The 21647-nt window shown below is 41.0% G+C and overlaps 1 protein-coding gene across 7 annotated transcripts in view; it reads right to left on the minus strand.

Annotated features, from left to right (window-relative positions):
* Positions 1–754: 754 nt before the first annotated feature.
* Positions 755–21647, minus strand: part of ZNF512 (zinc finger protein 512) — a 32672-nt gene continuing 11779 nt past the window's right edge. For 5 of the 7 annotated variants that reach the window (XM_011234691.3, XM_002913762.4, XM_011234699.3 and 2 more), the window contains 10 exons: positions 21428–21511; positions 20653–20777; positions 20057–20143; positions 19545–19643; positions 18758–18925; positions 16260–16454; positions 8976–9077; positions 8008–8070; positions 6755–6853; positions 1031–3063 (listed from right to left, as the gene is read on the minus strand). In XM_011234691.3, the coding sequence (XP_011232993.1) occupies positions 2755–3063; positions 6755–6853; positions 8008–8070; positions 8976–9077; positions 16260–16454; positions 18758–18925; positions 19545–19643; positions 20057–20143; positions 20653–20777; positions 21428–21511 (1331 nt within the window). In that variant the 3' untranslated portion in view covers positions 1031–2754. Of the gene's footprint in view, positions 3064–6754; positions 6854–8007; positions 8071–8975; positions 9078–16259; positions 16455–18757; positions 18926–19544; positions 19644–20056; positions 20144–20652; positions 20778–21427; positions 21512–21647 lie in introns of all 7 variants that reach the window. The other 2 variants (XM_019808135.2, XM_019808131.2) reach the window with 2 other exon arrangements.

Consider the following 21647-nt stretch of genomic DNA (forward strand, 5'->3'; position numbering starts at 1 on the left):
CTGCCACCTCCATAAGTCACTCTATTATCTGCATCTGGCCCGAGGAAGGAGAAAGCAAGCATAGAGCTACGCTCACTTGCTTAAAAGTTCTAGCCTGGATGTGACACATATCACTTCCACTCACATTCTACTGCAGAGAAGTTACTTGGCTACCCCTTCACTCTAGGGGCAGGGGGTTAGATGGTGGATGTTTAACACAGTCTAACCATTCATCCTATAATCCTGTAACTCTGCAAGGTGAGAGCAGATTTTGGCGGACAGCTAGTAGTCTCTGCTATGTGTTGTAAACCATACCACAATATCATCCTTTGTCTCCTGGTACACCTGGGCAAGAGGATTTTTCTCTGTATGTACCCAGGAGTAAAACTACTAAGTCTTAGGGCATATTTTCAGCTTGACTAGATACTGCCAAATCATTTCCAAAGTGACTGTACCAATTTACATTCCAAACCATGCATGTGTGTTCACATTCTCCACAACCTGCCTTTATTAGATATTGTCAAATTTATATTATTCTAATGAATTTGGTTTAAAAATTTAAAAACTCAGTAGTATGATTATGATACTCTCTACTGAGTCCTCCTGAGACCTGGCCTCAGGAAGGAAAAAAAAATTCTTAAGATTTTATTTATTACTTGAGAGAGAGAAAGAGCCTGAGCGGGGGGGGGGGGGGGGGGGGGACAAGCAGACTCCCCACTGAGCAAGGAGCCAGATGTGGGGCTCAATCCCAGGACCCTGAGATCACAACCTGAGCCAAAGTCAGATGCTTAACCAATTGAGACACCCAGGCGCCCCAGAAAGGAAAAATTAATTAAAGTGCCTGCAAGGGCCCTGGATGAGACTGGACAAGTTTCCTATACTAATTCACTTTAATCTGAAACAAATTACTCGTTTTAACCAGAAGATTTCAGGGGCCAAAAAACTACCAAGACCCCGCATTTGGTACTTATTTCAAACCCACCCCCATGTCTAGCCATTTTCTTACCCCATACACTGTGTCAGCAAGGAGTCAAGCAGCAGATCGGAGTCAATGAACAACTGGAAACATCATTCTAACCGACAGTCATTTATTTCTTTTGTCATTGCCCAACATTCCCCGAGTCTTACTCACCAGAAATTAATATAGCTTCTTCATTTCTCCTCCCTGACAATCCTCATCTACCGAAAGGATTTTAAGGGTGCAAATGCCAATGAAAACGTAGAGTGGACACACCACGTCCTTGACTTGTTTCAAGACCGTCTATTCTGGCAATATCCAAATCTCATTTCAATGCTCCCTTGTTGGAAAGTGGTCTTCACAAAAGCCCACATTTTAAAGCTCTGTGGAGCAGCACAGAATACAGAGTTCAAGAGTAGTAACAGCCTCTCAGAATTTGAAAAAGTAGTATTTATCCATATCGGGGTTCAGGGTCCTTGCTTTTTATGTGGCATATGCCACAAAAAATGGCAAGAATATATAAGACCAGTATTTGTGGCAAAGGGGAAGAGAATCTAGAAACACAACAACAGAGCTGCCAGAGAAAGCCAGCCTCGAAGAAAAGTAGCCCACTAGACATTTTTTATCAGGTAGGCATGAGGTACAGAAAAGGAATTTGTCTTTCCAACACCAGATAAATATCTACATCTGGTATCAAAGTCTCAAGATATAAAGAGAATAGAACTCCACATATGAAAGAGGACAGAGGACAAAATTCTCAGAAAACTCCAAGAGACAAAGAGGTTGGCTAGAGGGAGGAATAAAGACTTAGCACAGTGTAGACTAACAAGTGAGGTCAAGTCCAGGGGAGAAGGAATGTGTACCTTGGCTACCAATCTTAGTGGCATTACCAGGAACACTAGGATTCTGTGTCAAAACATCAAGTGCAATGTGGTATTTCTCAATTCTTAAAACTGGGGGAGAAAACAAGCTTCCGGAGGGCACTGATCATAACAACTGATGAGGCCTCAAGCCCCAAGAAAGTCAAGGCAGTATTTACTGCTGCTTCTACTTGCTTCTTTCCAATCATTTTCATGTTTGGGACATGTCAATATTTGGGCTGCTTTTCATGCTTGTGGGTCTAGTCAGTCAGTCACTGCTACTTGGGACAAACAAAACATTTCCCAGTAAAACCAGTGTAGAGAGGTTCTGGCTTTTTCATCCTAAATCCATTTTCTTACTTTCAATCCTAAAACCACATTGAAAGAACAAACAGTCTCCATAAAATCTGTTTCCCAAGGAGACAGGATACGCATAGTACATGAGTGACAACAGTTCTAGCTTCTAGGATTGTTATATCACAAATACAAAATGATAAGTCAGTATGATTTTAAAAAATTAATTTGGAATTGTTTTATAAGCGAGATGATGGAATGACTACTTAATCAGTGGAAAGTCCAAGAACATTCTATAGCCCAGGAAGGACAAGGACAACCAAACGGGTTTCTCAGTTTTGTACAGGGCAAGAGGGGCCCATAGTTGGCCTTTAAAGGGAGCTCTTTGGGCAAGATAAGAGAAAAACAAGAGGACTCCAATGAGGAACAGCAGGAAAACCTACCCAAAAGGGGACTGGGGTGGGGTGGGGGGGTCAAAGTGAATAAATAGGGAGAACAGTAAAATTTACACAGGAGGAAGGAGCTGAGAAAGTCACAGCCTGACACAAACAGCTGCGAGAGTACATTTCCCCTCACTCAGCCCCCGTGACTCAGTCCTCCCAGCACAGGTCCCCGTGACAACAGCGTCACGTCTGCTCTCCTAGGAGCTTTCACACTGCCTGCCTACTTCCTTCCTCGTTTATGATTTGTCTTTGGGGACTTTACTTTCTGGAACTGTGCTGGCACCGGCTCCTGCTCCGGTTCCTTACAGGAGGTCGACACTAGCAACTCCTCGGTACTCCTCCTCTGATCCTTCCCTACTCTAAGACTCAGCTCTGCCTCCGGAAGCTCGATGCCAGGCTGCTGCAGCCTTCGCAGAGACCTTCTGCTCCTGTGCTGCTGCCTCCGCTTTTCTTCTTCTTGCTGCCGCTGCTTTATCTTCATTAGCTTTTCAAAGCTTTTGGTTGTTGTTGGGTTTACAACGAACCAATCCTACAGAGGCAAAATGGAAAAATCATCCAGTCAATACACAGCAGAGAGCACAAAGAATGGGTGTGGGAAGAAATTCTTTTCTTTTTTGAAAGATTCATGTATTTATTTGAGAGAGAAAGAGAGAGAGAGAAAGAGAGCAGGAGGAGGGGGCAGGGCAGAGGGCAAGAGAGAATCCCAAGCAGACCCCCTGCCAAGCGCGGGGCCCAACACAGGGCTCGATCCCATGACCCCAAGATCATGACCTGAGCTGAAATCAAGAGTCCAACGCTCAACCGACTGAGCCACCCGGGCGCCCCAGGTGTGGGAAGAATTTCTAAAAGGCATGGTTAGGGCAGAACGCAGTAAGAAGGAACCATAGCTTATAACTCTGTACTTTAAACTGGAGAAATTCAATGCAGAGTAGTAGTCACTATAAGCATTTATTGTTTAAGACATGATTTGGGGGGCGCCTGGGTGGCACAGCGGTTGAGCGTCTGCCTTCAGCTCAGGGCGTGATCCCGGCGTTATGGGATCGAGCCCCACGTCAGGCTCCTCAGCTATGAGCCTGCTTCTTCCTCTCCCACTCCCCCTGCTTGTGTTCCCTCTCTCGCTGGCTGTCTCTATCTCTGTCTAATAAATAAATAAAAAATCTTTAAAAAAAAAAAAAAAAGACATGATTTGGGATACTTCAGGAACTGATCTACGAAGTCTGTTCACTTAACATCATCCCACTCATTCATCTCCTTTATAAAAATCTCATGACCTTGAAAGCATTGGGCCATAGGAGATTTTTATTTCATGACAGTATAGTGGTTAAGGGCATGAACTTTGCAGCCAGACCATCTAGGTGCAAATCCCAACTGTTTCTAGCTCTGTGACCATGGGGAAATTACTTAACCTCTCTGAGACTCAGTTTAAAAATTAAGAGTTGAAGAACATGGAATCCAAATGTGAAACATTCTTGCGAAAGGAAGGAAGGAAGGAAGGAAGGAAGGAAGGAAGGAAGGAAGGAAGGAAAGGAAGGAAAGAGGAAGGAAGGAAGGAAGGAAGGAAGGAAAAAGAAAGAAAGAAAGAAAGACAGGAAGGAAGGAAATGAATTTCAACTGAAATCAAGTGATCTGATCAGTCTTCTAGGTGTAACTACCAATTTACAGGAAACACCCTGAGAGAGGACCACCATCACAGAAATGCAATCAGCAAAATCCAAAATGTGTGTAAATGTATATGATAAATGACTGCTTCTTCAGAGGAAAGGGAAACTTCTAGACATGAAGTGTTCAATGAGATAGTCACTAGCCACATGTGGCTAATTAGCTCTTGAAAAATGGCTAATCCAAATTGAGATATGTTTTTAATATAAAAAATTCACATAAAAAATACACATTAAATTTCAAAGACAGTATGAAAAAATGTAAAGTCATTAATAATTTTGTATTGACTACATGTTCAAAAGATTTTAGGTATACTGGATTAAATAAGATATATTATCAACATTAATTTCACCTGTTTTCTTTATATTTTTAAAATGTGGTTAACTGAAAAATCTTAAATTACATACATGACTCACATAACATTTCTATCGGACAGCATTCTAGATTAAAACATACAGTATATGGACCTTTTTTTTTCTTGCTCCTGATTTGAACAAGCCAACACTGAAAAAAATTATGAGGCAATCAGGGAAATTTAAATAGTTTAAATAATGACTGGGTATACGACGATATTCAGGAACCATTGCTAATTTTTTAGATGTAATGATGGTTGTGGTTATACATTTTTAAGTCTTTATATTTTAGACACACATATCAAAAGAAGCAGTGACAGTTGACATTGTATGTGGAATTTGCTTTAAAATAAGCCTTTAGGGGCGCCTGAGTGGCACAGCGGTTAAGCGTCTGCCTTCAGCTCAGGGCGTGATCCCGGCGTTATGGGATCGAGCCCCACGTCAGGCTCCTCAGCTATGAGCCTGCTTCTTCCTCTCCCACTCCCCCTGCTTGTGTTCCCTCTCTCGCTGGCTGTCTCTATCTCTGTCTAATAAATAAATAAAAAATCTTAAAAAAAAATAAAAAAAATTAAAAAAATAAAAATAAAATAAGCCTTTAAGGGACAAGGAAAGTAGGTATGATTATAAAGGAAAACAAGACTGGCCATACACTGATGCCTGTTAAGGCTATTCATTATACTATTCTGTCCACTTTCATGTATTTGAAAATGTCTGTTAAAAAAAAAAAAAAGTAGTATAAGAAAATGTGAGGCCAAGAGGGAGGAACAGAGTAAAAATGTTTTACAATCACATATAATTCATAAATACAGGCACAAATCATTGAACTAATGCTTGAGGAACAAGCCCCAAACCAAGTGAAATTTGTTGGCTCCAAATTTTTAAGAAGAAACTGGGGAAATAGGTGAACTACATAAAGGCCAGATTTTGTCAGGAGATTAGTTATCTTTTAAATAATTCCTGAGGTATAGGGGCGCCTGGGTAGCGCAGTCGTTAAGCGTCTGCCTTCAGCTCAGGGCGTGATCCCGGCATTCCGGGATCGAGTCCCACGTTGGGCTCCTCCGCTGGGAGCCTGCTTCTTCCTCTCCCACTCCCCCTGCTTGTGTTCCCTCTCTCACTGGCTGTCTCTCTCTGTCAAATAAATAAATAAAATCTTTAAAAATAAATAAATAAATAAATAAATAATTCCTGAGATATAAAAAGGTATGCTATTAATATAAAAAAGATACGACTGCCTTCCAGAAGAAATCTCAGATATGGAAAGGGATTCCCAAGCTGAAACCTGTTAAACAACAGGGACCATATCTGATGACACTAAGTACAGCCCACATTGTTAAGAAAGGGAGGGCAGAGAACAGCTAAAGGCACTTGCTCTCTTTCCTTATCAGGCAACAATAGTTTGTGCAGTAAGATATTCCAAGAGAATGCACACTCTACTCCTTTAGCTTTTGCAATACAGGTATTTAATTATACAGGAAACAATTTCTCTGTTCACTGGTATTACTAAAAACTTGTCCTATGAGAAAACTCTTGACTTTCCTTAAAGCACTTTTATACAGAATTCTTTAATTCTGAAAATTTACAAACCTTAAGAAAAGTGACAAGAATTCAATGAACCCTAGATTTACTATGGTTAACTTCTCTTCCCTGTCTTCCTTCTTTTCGCCCTTTTGCTGAACCATCCGCAAGTTATCTGCGGACTTATCTCATCCCTAAAAACGTCAGCACAGATCTGCCTAAGAACAGGGGCATGAACATTGACTCATTACTATTACTTAACAGAGTCAGTATACCAATTTCTCCAGTTGTCTCGCTAATGCCCTTTATAGTTGCTTCTTTGCAGTATTTGAAACATTAAAAATAGGTTGCTCAAAGACATGAGGAGAAAAGAGAAGGATAGAGATGGCTATACAAGAATTCCAAAGGTGTACATTCAGCCTGGTGCCCAAGTGCCTGATTTAACTGGATTTTTAAAAGAATCAGAAGGGTTCAGGGATGTTCACACTTACAGTGAGCTCAAATGCTTTCACAGAAAAATATAATTATGCATCTAATTTTACAAAGTATTTTAAGTCCATCTCTGGTAACCACCTCTGAGTTACTTTCCTTGACAGTCCTAGCCCATAAAAACGCACAAAATCCACCTGTCGTAGGGCATATGTATGCGTTCCAGAGGATTACAAAAACATGGTGGGAAAGTAGGGACCTCACCTCGGCATGGACAGAGTTGATATGATACTTGACACCACTCTCTGACACAAATTCTTTTTGACACAGAAGACACTTGTATTTTCCAGCCACAAAGTTTCCCTGTTTTCAAGAGAGAAAGAAAAGGGAATTATTGGTAAATTCAGGAACACATACCTGGGTCATGTGTGGGGATCGTTAGAGATGAAAAAAGGGGATTTTACTTCAGCAAAGGTAAGAAGGAAGAAAATCCAAAACAGCAATATATTTAGGAAAACCAGATCGGGCAGACTATCACCACTATAAATCTATCCTAATATTATTCTCTACATAATACCCCCACTCGCTTAACAGAACCTGAAGTTCTCCTACTTATATTATAGAACATGTCACACTGTTCTATCTTCCCTTGTTTCTGTCACTTCACTTCCAGGTTCTCTTGGTTCCTCTTCCCAAATGATCAAACTCCTGAAGTTCACCAGAGGCACCAATGTAGATAATTCTTCCCACTATAATCTGCTGCTCCAAAGAGTGCCTTCGATATCCAAAATTAGAGAAGTATCATCCATAATACCTAGTTGAAGGACTCAGACACTAAGATGATGATGACAAACTCCTTAGCATTCCTGGACAGGTCTGGTTTGGATGCCTACACTCCCATGCTGCCTTGAACTGAGACTTCTCTCCCCTCCTGAAGCTCTGAGTGTCCGTGGTGCTCATTTTGTGTGAAGAGATATTTCTGAATAGAATTAAAAAGTGGCAGCAGTCCCCATAGCTGTGGGTTGTAGGGCACCTGGGTCAACACAGAAAAGATTCAGTGAGGTGAACAGCTGTCTGCCTGACACCCATGGATAGAGCCTACTTCTCATCCCGAGGCCAGTATAATTCACATGGGATTAGAGGGTCTTCATCAATCCAGATAAGCACACGTAAATTGATTCTAGAAAGTTTAAGGCCCAATAAGACAGGGCAGGCCCAAGGCAGGAGAGGCTCAGGTGAAAGAAGTTAAATCCTTGGTAGAGACTCAGAATTAATAAAATTTTTCTCCAAATTCTTTAATTGATAAGATTTAAGGCTATGTTGGCTTTTTCTGTATCTTGGACATAACCTGGCATCACATCCTGTAACAGACCAAGAATCCTTAGGACATAAAAAACTAAACCAGCCTCTGAAGATAACAGCAAACAGGACAACTAGCTGTTCACCTAAACTGAATTCTCTTCCATCAGACTGTTTTAGAGGTCATGTTAAGATAAATTGTTCAGAAAGTTACAAACCAAGGTACAAGAGCCCAGGTGAGCTTTAAGGCCTGATACACTACTGTAGACAGCCTCACAACCCTGAAAAAGAGAAGAAGAAATAACGTGAAGACTGTACCAAACCGCATCCTTCTCTTAGCCACCTGGCCATTTACCAGCCCTACAGTTGAAGGAAGAAGCCCAATAAACTGCATTGCACACCAAACAGCAAAAGAATTCACACACAAGCCACAAAAGCAAAAAAGAAAACCAAGGAAAGGTTTTAAAAAAAAAAGGTGAACAAGTTGTTTAGAAAAGCTTAAGATATTCTCTTCCCTGGTACTTTTTCTCTGTCACTTAGAGAAACAGCAAATTGCAGAGTTAGATTTTCTTTTTTTTAATCTGCCTTTTCCAGTACAAATGTGTCTCCTATTTCTATGTATTATCCGCTCCTTCCCCAAGTACTGCATATACAGCTGTGGTAGATTAAAGATGGCTTTCCGGTGAGAAGTGGAGTTTGCTCACCCTCCCTTTGAATCTGAGTGAACCCTGTGATTCCTTTGACCAATAGAATGCCATGGAAATGATGCTGAACAAATTCTGAAGCTAGGCCTTAAGAGATCTGCAGCTTCCATCTTCCTGTTCTTGGGACACTCAGAAGTCGGTTGCCACGGACCCTGCTGGTAACTCACTACACCCTGATGGAGAGAGGCCGTGTGGACGGCTGAGCTCCCAGCTGAATCAGCTGCATAGAAGCCAGGCTGGACATTCAGGTCCCATCTGAGCCTGCAGCTAAATAAAACCCACGAGTGATCCTAGCTGAGGCCACGTACAACAGGAGAATGTTCTCTGAGCCCTGGCAGAATTACTGATTTACAGAATTCTGAACAAATAAAATCACTGATGTTTTAAGCCACTGAGGTTCAGGTACTTCGTCATGACGGAATAAATAACTGAAACAGCAGTTTGATAAACATTTACTGAATAAATGAATGAGAAAGAACTACCTGGTTAGGGCACTGAATGCGATGATATTTCTTGATATCTGACTTCCACTTGTGTAGGACTTCCTGGCTGAAGGTAGGTAGCCCAGGGCGAGTATATTTTAACTACAAGACAAGAAACACTTTATTGGAGGAATCCAACTTCCAACCAAAATTCCCCAAAAGTTTCACACCCAACTCTTCAGGTTATGTAATTCTGGAGTTCGACAAGCATACTTGGCAAAAATTGTAGTATGTAAGACCTTTAAATACAAATTTACCTGAAACTGGTAAGTGTAATTGTCTATTGTTTAATCTTAGGATAGTTTCATTTTTAACAGAGGGCAGGAGACTTTCAGATACAGCACTTCATTTATAGTTTGAAAAAGCTAGTGACAGAGCATTTATACAGTTATGACATTTTTTCCAAAAAAGACAGGGCTACGAATATGTTCTATACATAAAATATACTTAATATATATATACTTACAGGGTACACATATACACACAACATATATAATACATTCAACAGAAACATATGTAGATGGGGAAAAGACTAGAAGGCTATAAATGAATATGTTAACAGCAGTCATTTCTAGGTGGTGGAATTTGGAGTGGTTTTAATGTTTTTTCCCTGCTCCTCTGCATTTCTCCTTTTTCTTCAAAGTTGTCATGTTAATTTTTGTTTTGTTTTATTTTTTTAAGATTTTACTTATTCATTTGAGAGGGAGACAGAGAGAGCGACAGAGAAAGCAAGAGAGAGCACAAGCAGGGGGAGAGACAGAGGGAGAGGGAGAAGCAGGCTCCCTGGGATCACGACCTGAGCAGAAGGCAGATGCTTAACGACTGAGCCACCCAGGTGCCCCGGCCCCAATTTTTGGTATTTTAAAAATTCAAACAAAAACACTGAGGTTCAACCTAAAACAAAGATGTGAGAGAACTCTGGGGATAGAACACATGATCTTTCCTTCTACTGCCCAAGCAGAATTAACTATCCCTCACACTTGCCCTCATGTGCTTTGACACTAGTCTCTTCTTACAACCGCGACTGTAGTTTCCAGAAAAGAGACAGCTAGCACCTGGAGAGACAGTTCTTACAAAGTCCACCACCAGTAATAGCTATATTTCCAGTGAGTAAACAATCCTCCTGCTTGAAAAATGTAAGTATCTGAAACAGATACTGAGACAGAAAAACAGAACCAAAGCCCATAGAGGTAAGGGGAAGTAAGGAAGGCACTCCAAAGAAATTCTGGCAAATCTATAAAAGGAACCAGGGCACAGAGCTGGCTTTATTTATAAGCACCTCCTCTCCTCCGCAGCTCGTGTATATGGGTCCATTTAAAATCCTTTTATAGTGAGAGCATAATATTACACAAAATATTCATCTGATAAACTATCATATTTATGCAGCTATAAAAAAAGAAGTGAAAATAATCTCAATGAACACATATGGAATGATTTCCAGGATATACTTTTAAATGAAATAAAGCAAATTACAAAAAATTACCTATGTAAAAAAGAAAAGAATATAAGAAAATATGCATTATCTGGTCATCCTTCCCATAAAAATATAGGAAGGATAAACCAGAAACTGAGTGTGGTTATCTTTGCAGGGAGCAGGGTGGGAATAGGATGGAAATAAAAGGGTACTAGGAACAGGACAGCTGAGAAGAGGGCAGTGGCTCTTCTCTAAGAAGACCTTTTATACAGGTCTGACTTTTAGAACTATGGTAATGTTTTACATACCCCAAAGATAAAGGACTAGCTTCAATGAAATAGGATGTACGGGGAACCTAAAATGTATTAAGAGTAACATATGAACCTAATGATTACAAATGAGAAACCTAACGAAGGGGGGACAATCTAAGTAACTGTAAAATAGTACTTTGATTATATTGTATAAAGCCAAAGATGAAAAGAACTATAACAAATGCTGTTCTCCAGGTAGTAAATCTGTTTTTACAGGGGTATGGGTTAACAACTGTCCAACTATGCTATACTAGTACTATGCAAATAAATAAATATATTGTACACAATGAGAAATCAGGTCCCTCACTGTTGGAGAAAGGAGTTACAAATACGCAGAGGAAAGCAAGAATGAAACTTATAGTGTTGGATTGGAATTGAGGGTATCATGGCCTTAAAAATGTATCCAGGTAGAGAAATGAACACAAGAGAGAGGGAGCCTGGGTGGCACAGTTACGCGTCCGACTCTTTTTTTTTTTTTTAAGACTTTATTTATTCATTTGACAGAGAGAGAGACAGCAAGAGAGGGAACACAAGCAGGGGGAGTGGGAGAGGGAGAAGCAGGCTTCCCGCTGAGCAGGGAGCCCGATGTGCGGCTCGATCCCAGGACCTTGGGATCATGTCCTAAGCCAAAGGCTGACGCTTAACGACTGAGCCACCCAGGCTCCCCTAAACATCTGACTCTTTTCAGCTCAGGTCATGATCTCAGGATCCTGGGATCAAAGCCTACGTTGGGCTCTCCACTCAGCACAGTCTGCTTGTCCCTCTCGCTCTGCTCCTCCCCTCACCTCCCCCCACAAGCTCACTTTCTCTCTCAAATGGATGATATTTAAAAAAAAAAAAAGAAAAAGAAATGAACACAGAGTGTCTGTATGCACCCATGAATATACATATATATGTATATGCATATACATATGCACCCATGGATGTGTGTATATGTATATATATACACACACACACATACATATACATATATACATACACATATACATATACATATATATATCCTAGCTCTATCCACCAAGAGGGCCCAGAAGCAATGACGCCCCAGCAGGAATGAGTACACTGGGCATTCAAATCTTGGTTTTTAAATATATTCTCCAATAAAAGAAATCAGGATTCCTTGGAGAAATGGTTGATTCCAGGACTAGGGCAGGGAATATATGAGATGACCCTATAGGACCTCATGGCATCAAAAAATAAAAAAGTACTCAAAAAAATGACAGAGGCATGTCAAAAAGACACGGGTCCACTTGGAAGAGCTCTCGATGGCCAACTCTGGGACAATTTGAGCCGTAAAATGAACAAAAATTTTAGCATTATACTATAATGCTACAATAAAATATCCATGAGTCCATACTGATATAAACAGATTAACAGAAGAAAAGGACGTATCTTTCTCACAGTAGAATTGCAATTAATAACCGTGGAAGAAATAATGGAAACACGAACCAACATTAGGCAAACAACCATAATCATAATTGTTGCAGTGATGGATGCTATGTTAAGTGGGCAGAAGTATGATGAGATAAAGACAGTTGCACAGCGTCAATTCCCCCACAAGATATTCACTAATTACAAGGGGGAAAACCGTAATTTTGCCTTGGAGAAAACTGGACAACACACCCTCATCAAGAGATCAAAGTTGTCATCAGTAAAAAGACACATCGATATCATGTATTTCCTGCTATGGTGCACCGAGAAGGGCCAGCACTGTGTCAGTGGTATTCGTGACAAAAACATAGAACCCTCAATCGAATCTCAAGAAAAGACCAGACAAATCCTTATTAGGGATATTCTACAAAATTACCAGCCCGTCCTCTTCAAAAGTGTCAAGAGCACAAAAGACCAAAAAAAAAAAAAAAAAAAAAAAAAAAAAAAGCCAGAAGAATTATAACAGCTGAGAGGAGACTAAGGAGACACAGTAAAGAGAATTAGATGTGAGATCCTGATGGTGTCTTATGATGGAATCCTGATGGAATACTGTTATTGGTTATGTAAGATATTGGCATCAGAGGAAGCCAGGTAAAGAGTATTTGGGAACTCTGTACTAATTTTGCAATGGCTCTGCAGTCTAAAATTATTTCCAAATAAAAAGGTTTTTCAAAAAACAATATACATTTGTGAAATAATAAAAAATAAATATTGGTCTCTGCCCTCAGTTCCCGTTAGTACTTAGTCTTTGACCCTGGTTCCTGAAAGAGAGCTTCTAAAAATCCTAAGTTCCTGAGTAATACCAGTATTTGACACAGAGCTCATCATTCATTGGAACTTCCTGGGTGAGAGGAATATCTTTTGTTCAAATGAGGCAATTCTTTTTTTTTTTTTTTAAACTTTTTTTTTTTTTTAAAGATTTTATTATTTATTCGACAGAGACAGAGACAGCCAGCGAGAGAGGGAACACAAGCAGGGGGAGTGGGGGAGGAAGAAGCAGGCTCATAGCAGAGGAGCCTGACGTGGGGCTCGATCCCAGAACGCCGGGATCACGCCCTGAGCCGAAGGCAGGCGCTTAACCGCTGTGCCACCCAGGCGCCCCCAAATGAGGCAATTCTTGGTGGGCTCCTGGGCCGGGGCTAGTCACCAAAAAGACCAAGCTGTGATTTGAAGCTTGGAACTTTCAGATCCATTCCCCATTCTCTGTAGAGGGAAAGGAGCTAGAAACGGAGTTAATCTATCATCCCTATGTGATGAAGCCTCCCTAAAAATCCCAAAATTATGGGGTTCAGAGAGCTTCTGGACTGATAAGCCTATATGTGTGCCAAGGGGGTGACATACCCCCAACTCAGCAGGGACAGGAGCTCCGATGCTTGGGACTCTTCCAGACCTCACTCTGTGTATTTCTTCATCTGATTGTTCATCTGTAGGTTTTATTAAATCCTTTATAACAAACCAGTAAACATGCTTTCCTGAGTTCTGTGAGCCATTCTAGCAAATTATCGAAACCAAGGACGGGGTTATGGGAACCCCGATTTAGAGCCAAATCAGTCAGAAGTACAGGTGACAACCTGAGACTTGTATCTGGCATTTGAAATCGGAGCAGTCCTGTGGGACTGAGCCCTTAACTTACAGGATCTGACACCAACTCCAGGTAGATAGTGTCAGAACTGAATTATTTGTAGGACACCCAGGTAGTGTTAGAAAATTGGTCTGTGTGGGGAAAGACTCACATACCTGGTGTCAGAAGTTTGTTAAGTGTGTAGTAGTGTGAGAGGAAAGGAAAACACAGGAGTTTTTCCTAGACAATATTGTTTGTATTTGCATCAAGAAACAATGGAAGGGGATGCCTGGGTGACTCAGTCGGTTAAGCATCTGCCTTCGGCTCAGGTCATGATTCCAGGGTCCTGGGATCGAGCTCCACATTGGGCTCCCTGCTCAGTGAGAAGCCTGTTTCTCCCTCACCTTCTGCAGCTCCCTCTGCTGTTTCCCTGCTTGTGCACTCACTCTCTCGGTCTCTCTCTCTCTCTGTCAAATAAATAAATAAAATCTTAAAAAAAAAAAAAAAAAAAAGAAAAGAAAAAGAAACTCCGGAAGGACACACAAGAAACCAGTAAGAATGGTTAACCACAGAGACAGGATAGAACAAGGATAGGGAGAGAGTGAGACATCTCAATGTTTATCAGCATTTTGACTTTTGAATGACAAGAATGTATAATCTACTCAAATTAAATTTTTATTTTAAGGGGGGGCACAATGAGAGGGAGAGAATCTTAAGCAGGCTCCATGCCCAGTGAGGACACAAAGCAGGGCTCGATCTCACAACCCTGAGATCATGATCTGAGCTAAAATCAAGAGTCAGACATTTAACCAACTGAGTCACCCAGGCGTCCCTAAATTTTTTTTTTTAAGATTTTTATTTATTTATTTGAGAGAGAGAGAGAAAACCAGCAGTGGAGAGGGGCAGAGGGGGAGGGAGAGAGAAAGAAGCAGACTCCCTGCTGAGCAGGAAGCCCAATGCGGGGCTCAATCCCAGGACCTGGAGATCATGACCTGAGCTGAAGGAAGATGCTTAACCAACTGAGCCACCCAGGTACCCCACCCCTAAATTTTGAGGGTTTTTTTTTTTAAGATTTTATTTACTTATTTGACAGAGATAGAGACAACCAGCAAGAGAGAGAACACAAGCAGGGGGAGTGGGAGAGGAAGAAGCAGGCTCATAGCGGAGGAGCCTGATGTGGGGCTTGATCCCATAACGCCGGGATCACGCCCTGAGCCGAAGGCAGACGCTTAACAACTGCGCTACCCAAGCGCCCCTAAATTTTGAGTTTTAAAAACAAAATAATAATTCCCTTAGCCTACACAATGTCAAAATACAAAGAGATGATTTGGGGAAAGTATCTGCTAGATAAGTCTATCAAAAGTTATCAATGAGGCTGGGGCGCCTGGGTAGCGCAGTCGTTAAGCGTCTGCCTTCAGCTCAGGGCGTGATCCCGGCATTCCGGGATCGAGTCCCACGTTGGGCTCCTCCGCTGGGAGCCTGCTTCTTCCTCTCCCACTCCCCTGCTGTGTTCCCTCTCTCGCTGGCTGTCTCTCTGTCAAATAAATAAATAAAACCTTTAAAAAAAAAAAAACTTATCAATGAGCTAACAAACATTTATGTCAAATTCCCTACCACAGGCCACGTACAGTGAAAGCAGCTGGACTACAATATTACAATATATACTTATCACTGTACAAAATTCACATTTAAACCAAATTTAGATAACCATATACTTTAGCCTGTGGCAGGAAGAAAACAGCAAGGACTGATTTTTAGGCCAAATAAGAGGTATCAACTTCTAGATTTGACCCATTTTCTTATAACATACGACATTCCTCTCACATGAGTCAAAGCCCTAAGCCAAATCTAACCTATTCTTGTCCATACCATGGACAGTGAAAGGTCCTTAGCTGTAAACTTAATCCTTACTGTATATCCTCCCAAGCCCTTCCCATGACTACTCCCATAAGTCATATACCCTTTGTCTCCTCTTGGCCAAATAATGTTCCTCTCGTTTATGATCTATTCTAAACCAAAGGCTTCCAAGCTGGGTTCAGTACCCCGCAGAAGTACACCTGGGACGATGGAGGGTATGATAAAAGTATCAAGGAGAAGGCCAAGTAGACAAGACTTTGGGCTCACTACTTCTAGTTATTCAGAGCAACTCCATTTTCATTTTACATACTGGTTTTATACAAGCTTTCATTTGGAAAACAGAAGGGGTAGGGAGTTCTGTGGCTAGAAAAACAAACTGAAAACATTTATCTAAACTGAATATAAATTACTACATGTGAACTAACAAAGTGGAAACAGACTGGGCAACGACTAGGCAAAAAACTAATCTGGGAATTCTGGTTCTCTCTGGAAGTAGTCCAAAATTAAGAGGGTTCCTTAAGGAACTTCTGAAACAGACCTCTAGGAACCACATGAATCCAAACACTGAAGCTGGATCGGACATGTTTTATCTCTAAGAATAAAGAAGCAAAATATCATTTATCATGTATTCGAGTGCATTTACTTTTCCATATGTAGTAAGCACAGTATCAGACACGGTTCTAAATGAATGCTTTAGGTTTCTACTTTACCTTCCGATCATCAGGTACCAAATCCTGAAGCACCTTCCTCTTGGGCCATTCCTTGGCCAGCTCAGCAGAAGCCAGCTCTTGCAGGTGGTATACAGCTATCTTGGCAGAACGCCTCTGAACTCGACCCCCACTCTTTGGCTCCAGGCTCATCTCCTTTAAGCACTCTGGCTGTCCTGACTCTGGAAAGAATGAGATCTGCAAGAATGAGACATAGCAAAACACAGGCCTGAGAAGTGGCTTCCATCAGAGCCAATGATTAAAGGCGATCCTTCCTGCTCTAAGTATCAAAAGCTATTTACTAGCTTGCTAACCATTAGTATAAAGCTCCACCACCTTAATGCATATTTTGTTGGTAAAAAAAAAATTAAAAAAAAAAACTTCTTAGGATAAAATCTGTTGTTTTAATAAGTGAAAATGGTTAAAGGTCAAGACACAGCCATGTGCAAAGACATGAACCGCCACGGATATCTCATACCTCATACTACATATAAAAATTAACTGAAGGTGAATCAAATATAAACCATGTAACTATAAAACTTCTAGAAGAAACCAAGGGAGGAAATTTCTGTAATCCTGGGTATGATGGTTTTCTGATGTGCCACCCTGGCTAGGCTACAGTCATCAGCTATTCAACCAAACACAATCAACATGCTGATGCAAAGGTACTTTGTAGATCTAATTTTTAAAGTCCAAAGTCAGTTGACTTTAAGTAAGAGAGGTGTGCCAGAAGAAAAGGGAGGAGAGATTCAGCATGAGAAAGACTGAATACATCTGCTGACTTGAAGATGAAGGGAACCATGAGCCAGGGAATGCAGATGGCCTTCAGAAGCTGAGAACAATTCCTGGCCTACAGCAAGCAAGGAAATGAGGTCCTACAACTGCATGGAACTCAATTCTTAATTTTAATGAGCCTCAAAACAGATTCTCCCCTTGAGCCTCCAGAAAGGAAGAGCCCTATTGACACTTTGATGCCTGGTGAGGCTCTATGCAGGGAAGCCAGCTGAGCCATGCTATACCTGGACTTCCAGCCTAATAAACTGAGAGAATACAGTTGTGTTGTTTAGGCCACTAATTTTTATGGCAGGAACAGAAAATTGTACCTTGGGCTGTGTAAACATATCTTAGATACAATAAAAGCATTATCCATAGAAGGAAAAAAAGATAAATTGAACTTTATCAAAGTTAAGAACTCTACTCTTTGAAAAACACTACCCAAAAATGAAAAGACTAGCTAAGGCTGGGAGAAAATATTTACAAAACATGTATTTGATAAAGGCCTTTTGTCCAAAATACATAAAAAGCTGAGAATATTTTCAAAACTTAATAGTAAGACAATGAAACCCCAATAATAAAATAAAGGATTTCAGTGGCCACTTCACTGAAGACCCACATTGCCAATAAGCACATGAAAGGATGGTTAATGTCATTAGTCATTAGGGAAATGCAAATTTAAACTGCAGGGAAATACCCCTGCATACCTAATAGAATGGATTAAGAAAAAATGACACTGACAATAGCAAGTCCTAACAATGACACAAAAAAACTGGAATTCTCATTTTGCCAGTGACAATGCAAAATGGCACAGCCACTTTGAAAAAGTTTGGCAGTTTCTTATAAAGTTAAACACACATTCATCATATGACCTAGCAATCCCACTGCTAAGTATTTACCCAAGAGAAATCAAAATTTATTTTCACACAAAAGCCTTTTATGTGAATGTTTATAGCAGCTTTATTCATAATTGCCAAAAAATGGAAACAACCCAAATGTTCTTCAACTGGTGAATGGATAAAGAAACTGTGAAACATCCATACAATGGAATCCTAGACAGAAATAAAAAGAAATAAATTAATGATACATGCAACACATGGATGAATCTCAAATGTATTATGCTAAATGAAAGAAGCCAGACTCAAAACGCTACATACTGTATGACTCCATTTATATGATATTCTGAAAAAGCAAAACTATAGGGACAGAAAATAGATCAGTGGTCAAATCGTTCTGTATCTTGAATGTGGTGGTGACTACACGACTGTATGTATTTGTCAAAACACTTATAACTTTACACTAAAAAGGGTGAATATTAATTACCATATGTAAATTATACCTTGACACTTAACTTTAAAAAAAAACATGAGGTGGGGCAAGCCTAGAAATCAGGGGAAAAAAAGTCAAGACAAAAAAACTGGGATGGAAGAACCAGCTGGACAGAGATTTCCACAAAATTCCTAGCTACAGGGGAATGCCTTAAGCTTTAAAAATATAATAATGAGTTTACTTCTGCACAGATTATACGTTCAACTTTGATTTCTCTAACCTAATTATGTTCAAAAGGCAGAAAAAAGAGAACCAAGGAAAAACAAGAGAAAACAAAAGCATTCAAAGATTAAAAGGGGATACAAATGAGGAACCAAGGATGTATGGGAAGATGTAAGGGTAAGTAGTCACCACAAAAGAAATCCCCAAACAGGGTCTGGAAAGTAATCAGTACTCACAGGCCCATGCTCTGACCTCAGGTGATACGCAAGTCCAGCCTTCGATTTATATGGCTTTCCACAGTGGTGACATTTCAGGGTCATCTCCTCCAGCTCTGCAGCCCCTTTGCCACATTTTCTGACATGGTACAGATATCCCATGATGCTGGTGAAGCTACTAGAGCAACTCTGAACACAGGAGAGAGGCCTGAACTATAATCTTAACATCTTTTGACATGATCTCTCAATTTCTAAACAGCCACAAAAGACTCAACCACCACCTCATAGAACTAGATCCTCTGACATCGCCAGACCCTCTCCAACACTTCCCATTAGCATGACCCTTCCTTGTCCCTTCTTCCCTGCCCTAACGGCTGTCCTGTCTACCACCAAGAGTGATATTCAATCAGTTTAGTCAGCATTCGGCAAACTAGCACAGGGCGTCTCCCCTGTCGCAGAGCTACCTCTCTGGTCTGGGACTCCACTCCGCCCCGGTAGCAAACACCCAGCAATGCCAGAGCTCCTCACAGGGCGATTGCTAGGAGCCTTTTCATCACTAAAGAAGGGTGGTAAAGGAACCCCTCTGAACAAAGGAGAAGGGGAGAAAAATAAGTCTGCGGAGATGAGAAAGAAAAATAAGGAACTATTAATGAATTCAAAACACCTGGAAAAGCAGGAGCCACTCTTATGCTGCGAGGTGACACAGAACCAGGTCTACAAGAAAGGAGGAGGAGAAATGGAAGAAAGTAACAGAAAGACAGTGACTCAAGACTCCAGGCCGAAGGAGATGCTGTCCCTGGGCTCTTACCTCACGCATGCACCTGAGCTTTCCCAGTCTCTTTAGCACTGTTCGGAGCCGTTCTCTCTCACTTGGCTCGTCTATTTCATCTCCAGCCTTCAAAATGGGCTAGAAAGCAAGAGAAGCAGACAAGCAGATGATTCATGGAAAAGACAGATACAGAAAAAAAATGATATCATAGGAGAATCAAGGACTGGACTAGCACCTAAGCCGATGCCCATGAAGCTTAGTTATCTGACTCCTGGCTTTCTCCATCTCCTCCTAGACAGACAAGGAAGCAAATGCGACGCAAATAAGAGTTCAGAGCCTCTATCTTACAGGAGACGAACCTTTGGGGCTAACCTAAACACACAAATACCCACCACAAAGGTTTCACTGTGCATAACTTTTCTATCCAAAGGGTGTTGTTGCACACCTATCAAGCCCCAGAGCCTTAACCACCTCCACTGGGTTATTCCACACTCATCTATGTAAGACACGCAAACACCACGCAGGCTCGCACAGAAAGAAGACACTCTTACCAAGCTGTTATGATTTGCCATGACGTGATACTTCATCCCTGCCAGTGAACGGAGCTGTTTTCCACAATGATGACAAGTAAACATTTCCTACGAGGAAGAAACACTGCTCAGTGCCAGGCTGTTCAACAGAGAAATTGAATGTTAAAAAGTCCTACTCAGATGCTCTCGACTGTATCTCCTTTATTTCCCAAACTCAACAGTCAATCAGTCTCAAAATCCCACACCTCAGTGTCATGTCCTCAAGGACAAAGAAGTAAAAGCAACTCATTTTTAAAGTAGTAAGAACTACCATTTACTAAGTGCCAATTATTTGCCAAGTAATGGAATGGGCACTTAGCATGTATTATTTCTTTCTCATCCTCGCAGGGACTACACAAAATTATTTTCTCTCTCTTATAAGTGAGAAAACCGAGGTCTACACGTAAAAAGCCACATCCAGTAAGTGGCTGAGTGAAGGTTCAAACCCAAGACTGTCAGGCTCAAAAGCCTCTGTTTTCCTCACAACACAATGGTCATCAGCACACCCGACACAGCAATAGATGTCTAAGGTATGGGAAAAGACCATAACTGTCACGAAATGCCACAAAACCTCTAACCTGTTTGCAGGTCTCCATGTGTTTCTTTAAGCCCTCTATGGTCTTTCTTCCCACTGCCTGGCAGGTAGGACAGGAGACACTGCCTTTATCCACGATTTCTAAGTACCACTGTTCCTCCAAACTGCCTACAAAGGAGAAAAAGGAACATCTCATAATCTGCAGAATTCTCTAGAAACAAAAAGCACAATCCTGAAACTCACTAAAAGTATCATAAAAATAGGTTGTTCCCTTCCTGGGGAAAAGACTCTTGCTGCATATAATTTCTAGAAATTATTTCTAGAAATAATTTTTTTCAGTCAGTGAGGAGTTTCTGAAACACCTACTCAATTTCCCATGATAAAAACCCAAGTGGCTTACAGAACTGGGCAGCATTTTTTTGCTAGCTTTACTGAGGTATAAGCGACAGTGGCCAACTTTCACAGCAGCATATAACAATGGGATACTAAGATATACAAAAGCCAGTTTGCTGAGTGTTTCCTGTGTACCTGAGACTTTGTGAAATGTTTTTATCCCATTTATTCTCCATGAAAATTCTGACTTATCCCTACTTAGAGACAAGGAAACCAAAGCTTGCAGAAGTTAACTAGATGGCAGCAGGCCAGAAAACCAATTAAGAGCCAAAACTTCAACAAGGATCTGACTGGCCTCCAAACCCATGCACTTAATAATAGCCTCCTTAAAGAAACTCTTTGCTATATCATTCCTTAACCGCCAACAACAACGAAAAACTGGGTGTGAGAAATAGATACCCCAAAGTTTCCAACAGAAAACATACCTGCTGCATAAGCTGGTGGGTCCTTCCGAATACGACGAGCCTGGGATTTGGGATTAGGTTGAGTTTTAGGCCGTTGCTTCCTCCCTGATGCAAGACAGAAACTTGAAGCCCAACATGTCAACTTTGCTATCCCCTCTCTACTACACTACCAAAATCTCTTCCCTCCTCTTCTCAGCACCCTGTGCCCCACTCCCTCAACCGACTCCCTTAAGTTGTAACA

The sequence above is a fragment of the Ailuropoda melanoleuca genome, chromosome 4 (assembly GCF_002007445.2).
Source record: "Ailuropoda melanoleuca isolate Jingjing chromosome 4, ASM200744v2, whole genome shotgun sequence".
Lineage (NCBI taxonomy): Eukaryota > Metazoa > Chordata > Mammalia > Carnivora > Ursidae > Ailuropoda > Ailuropoda melanoleuca.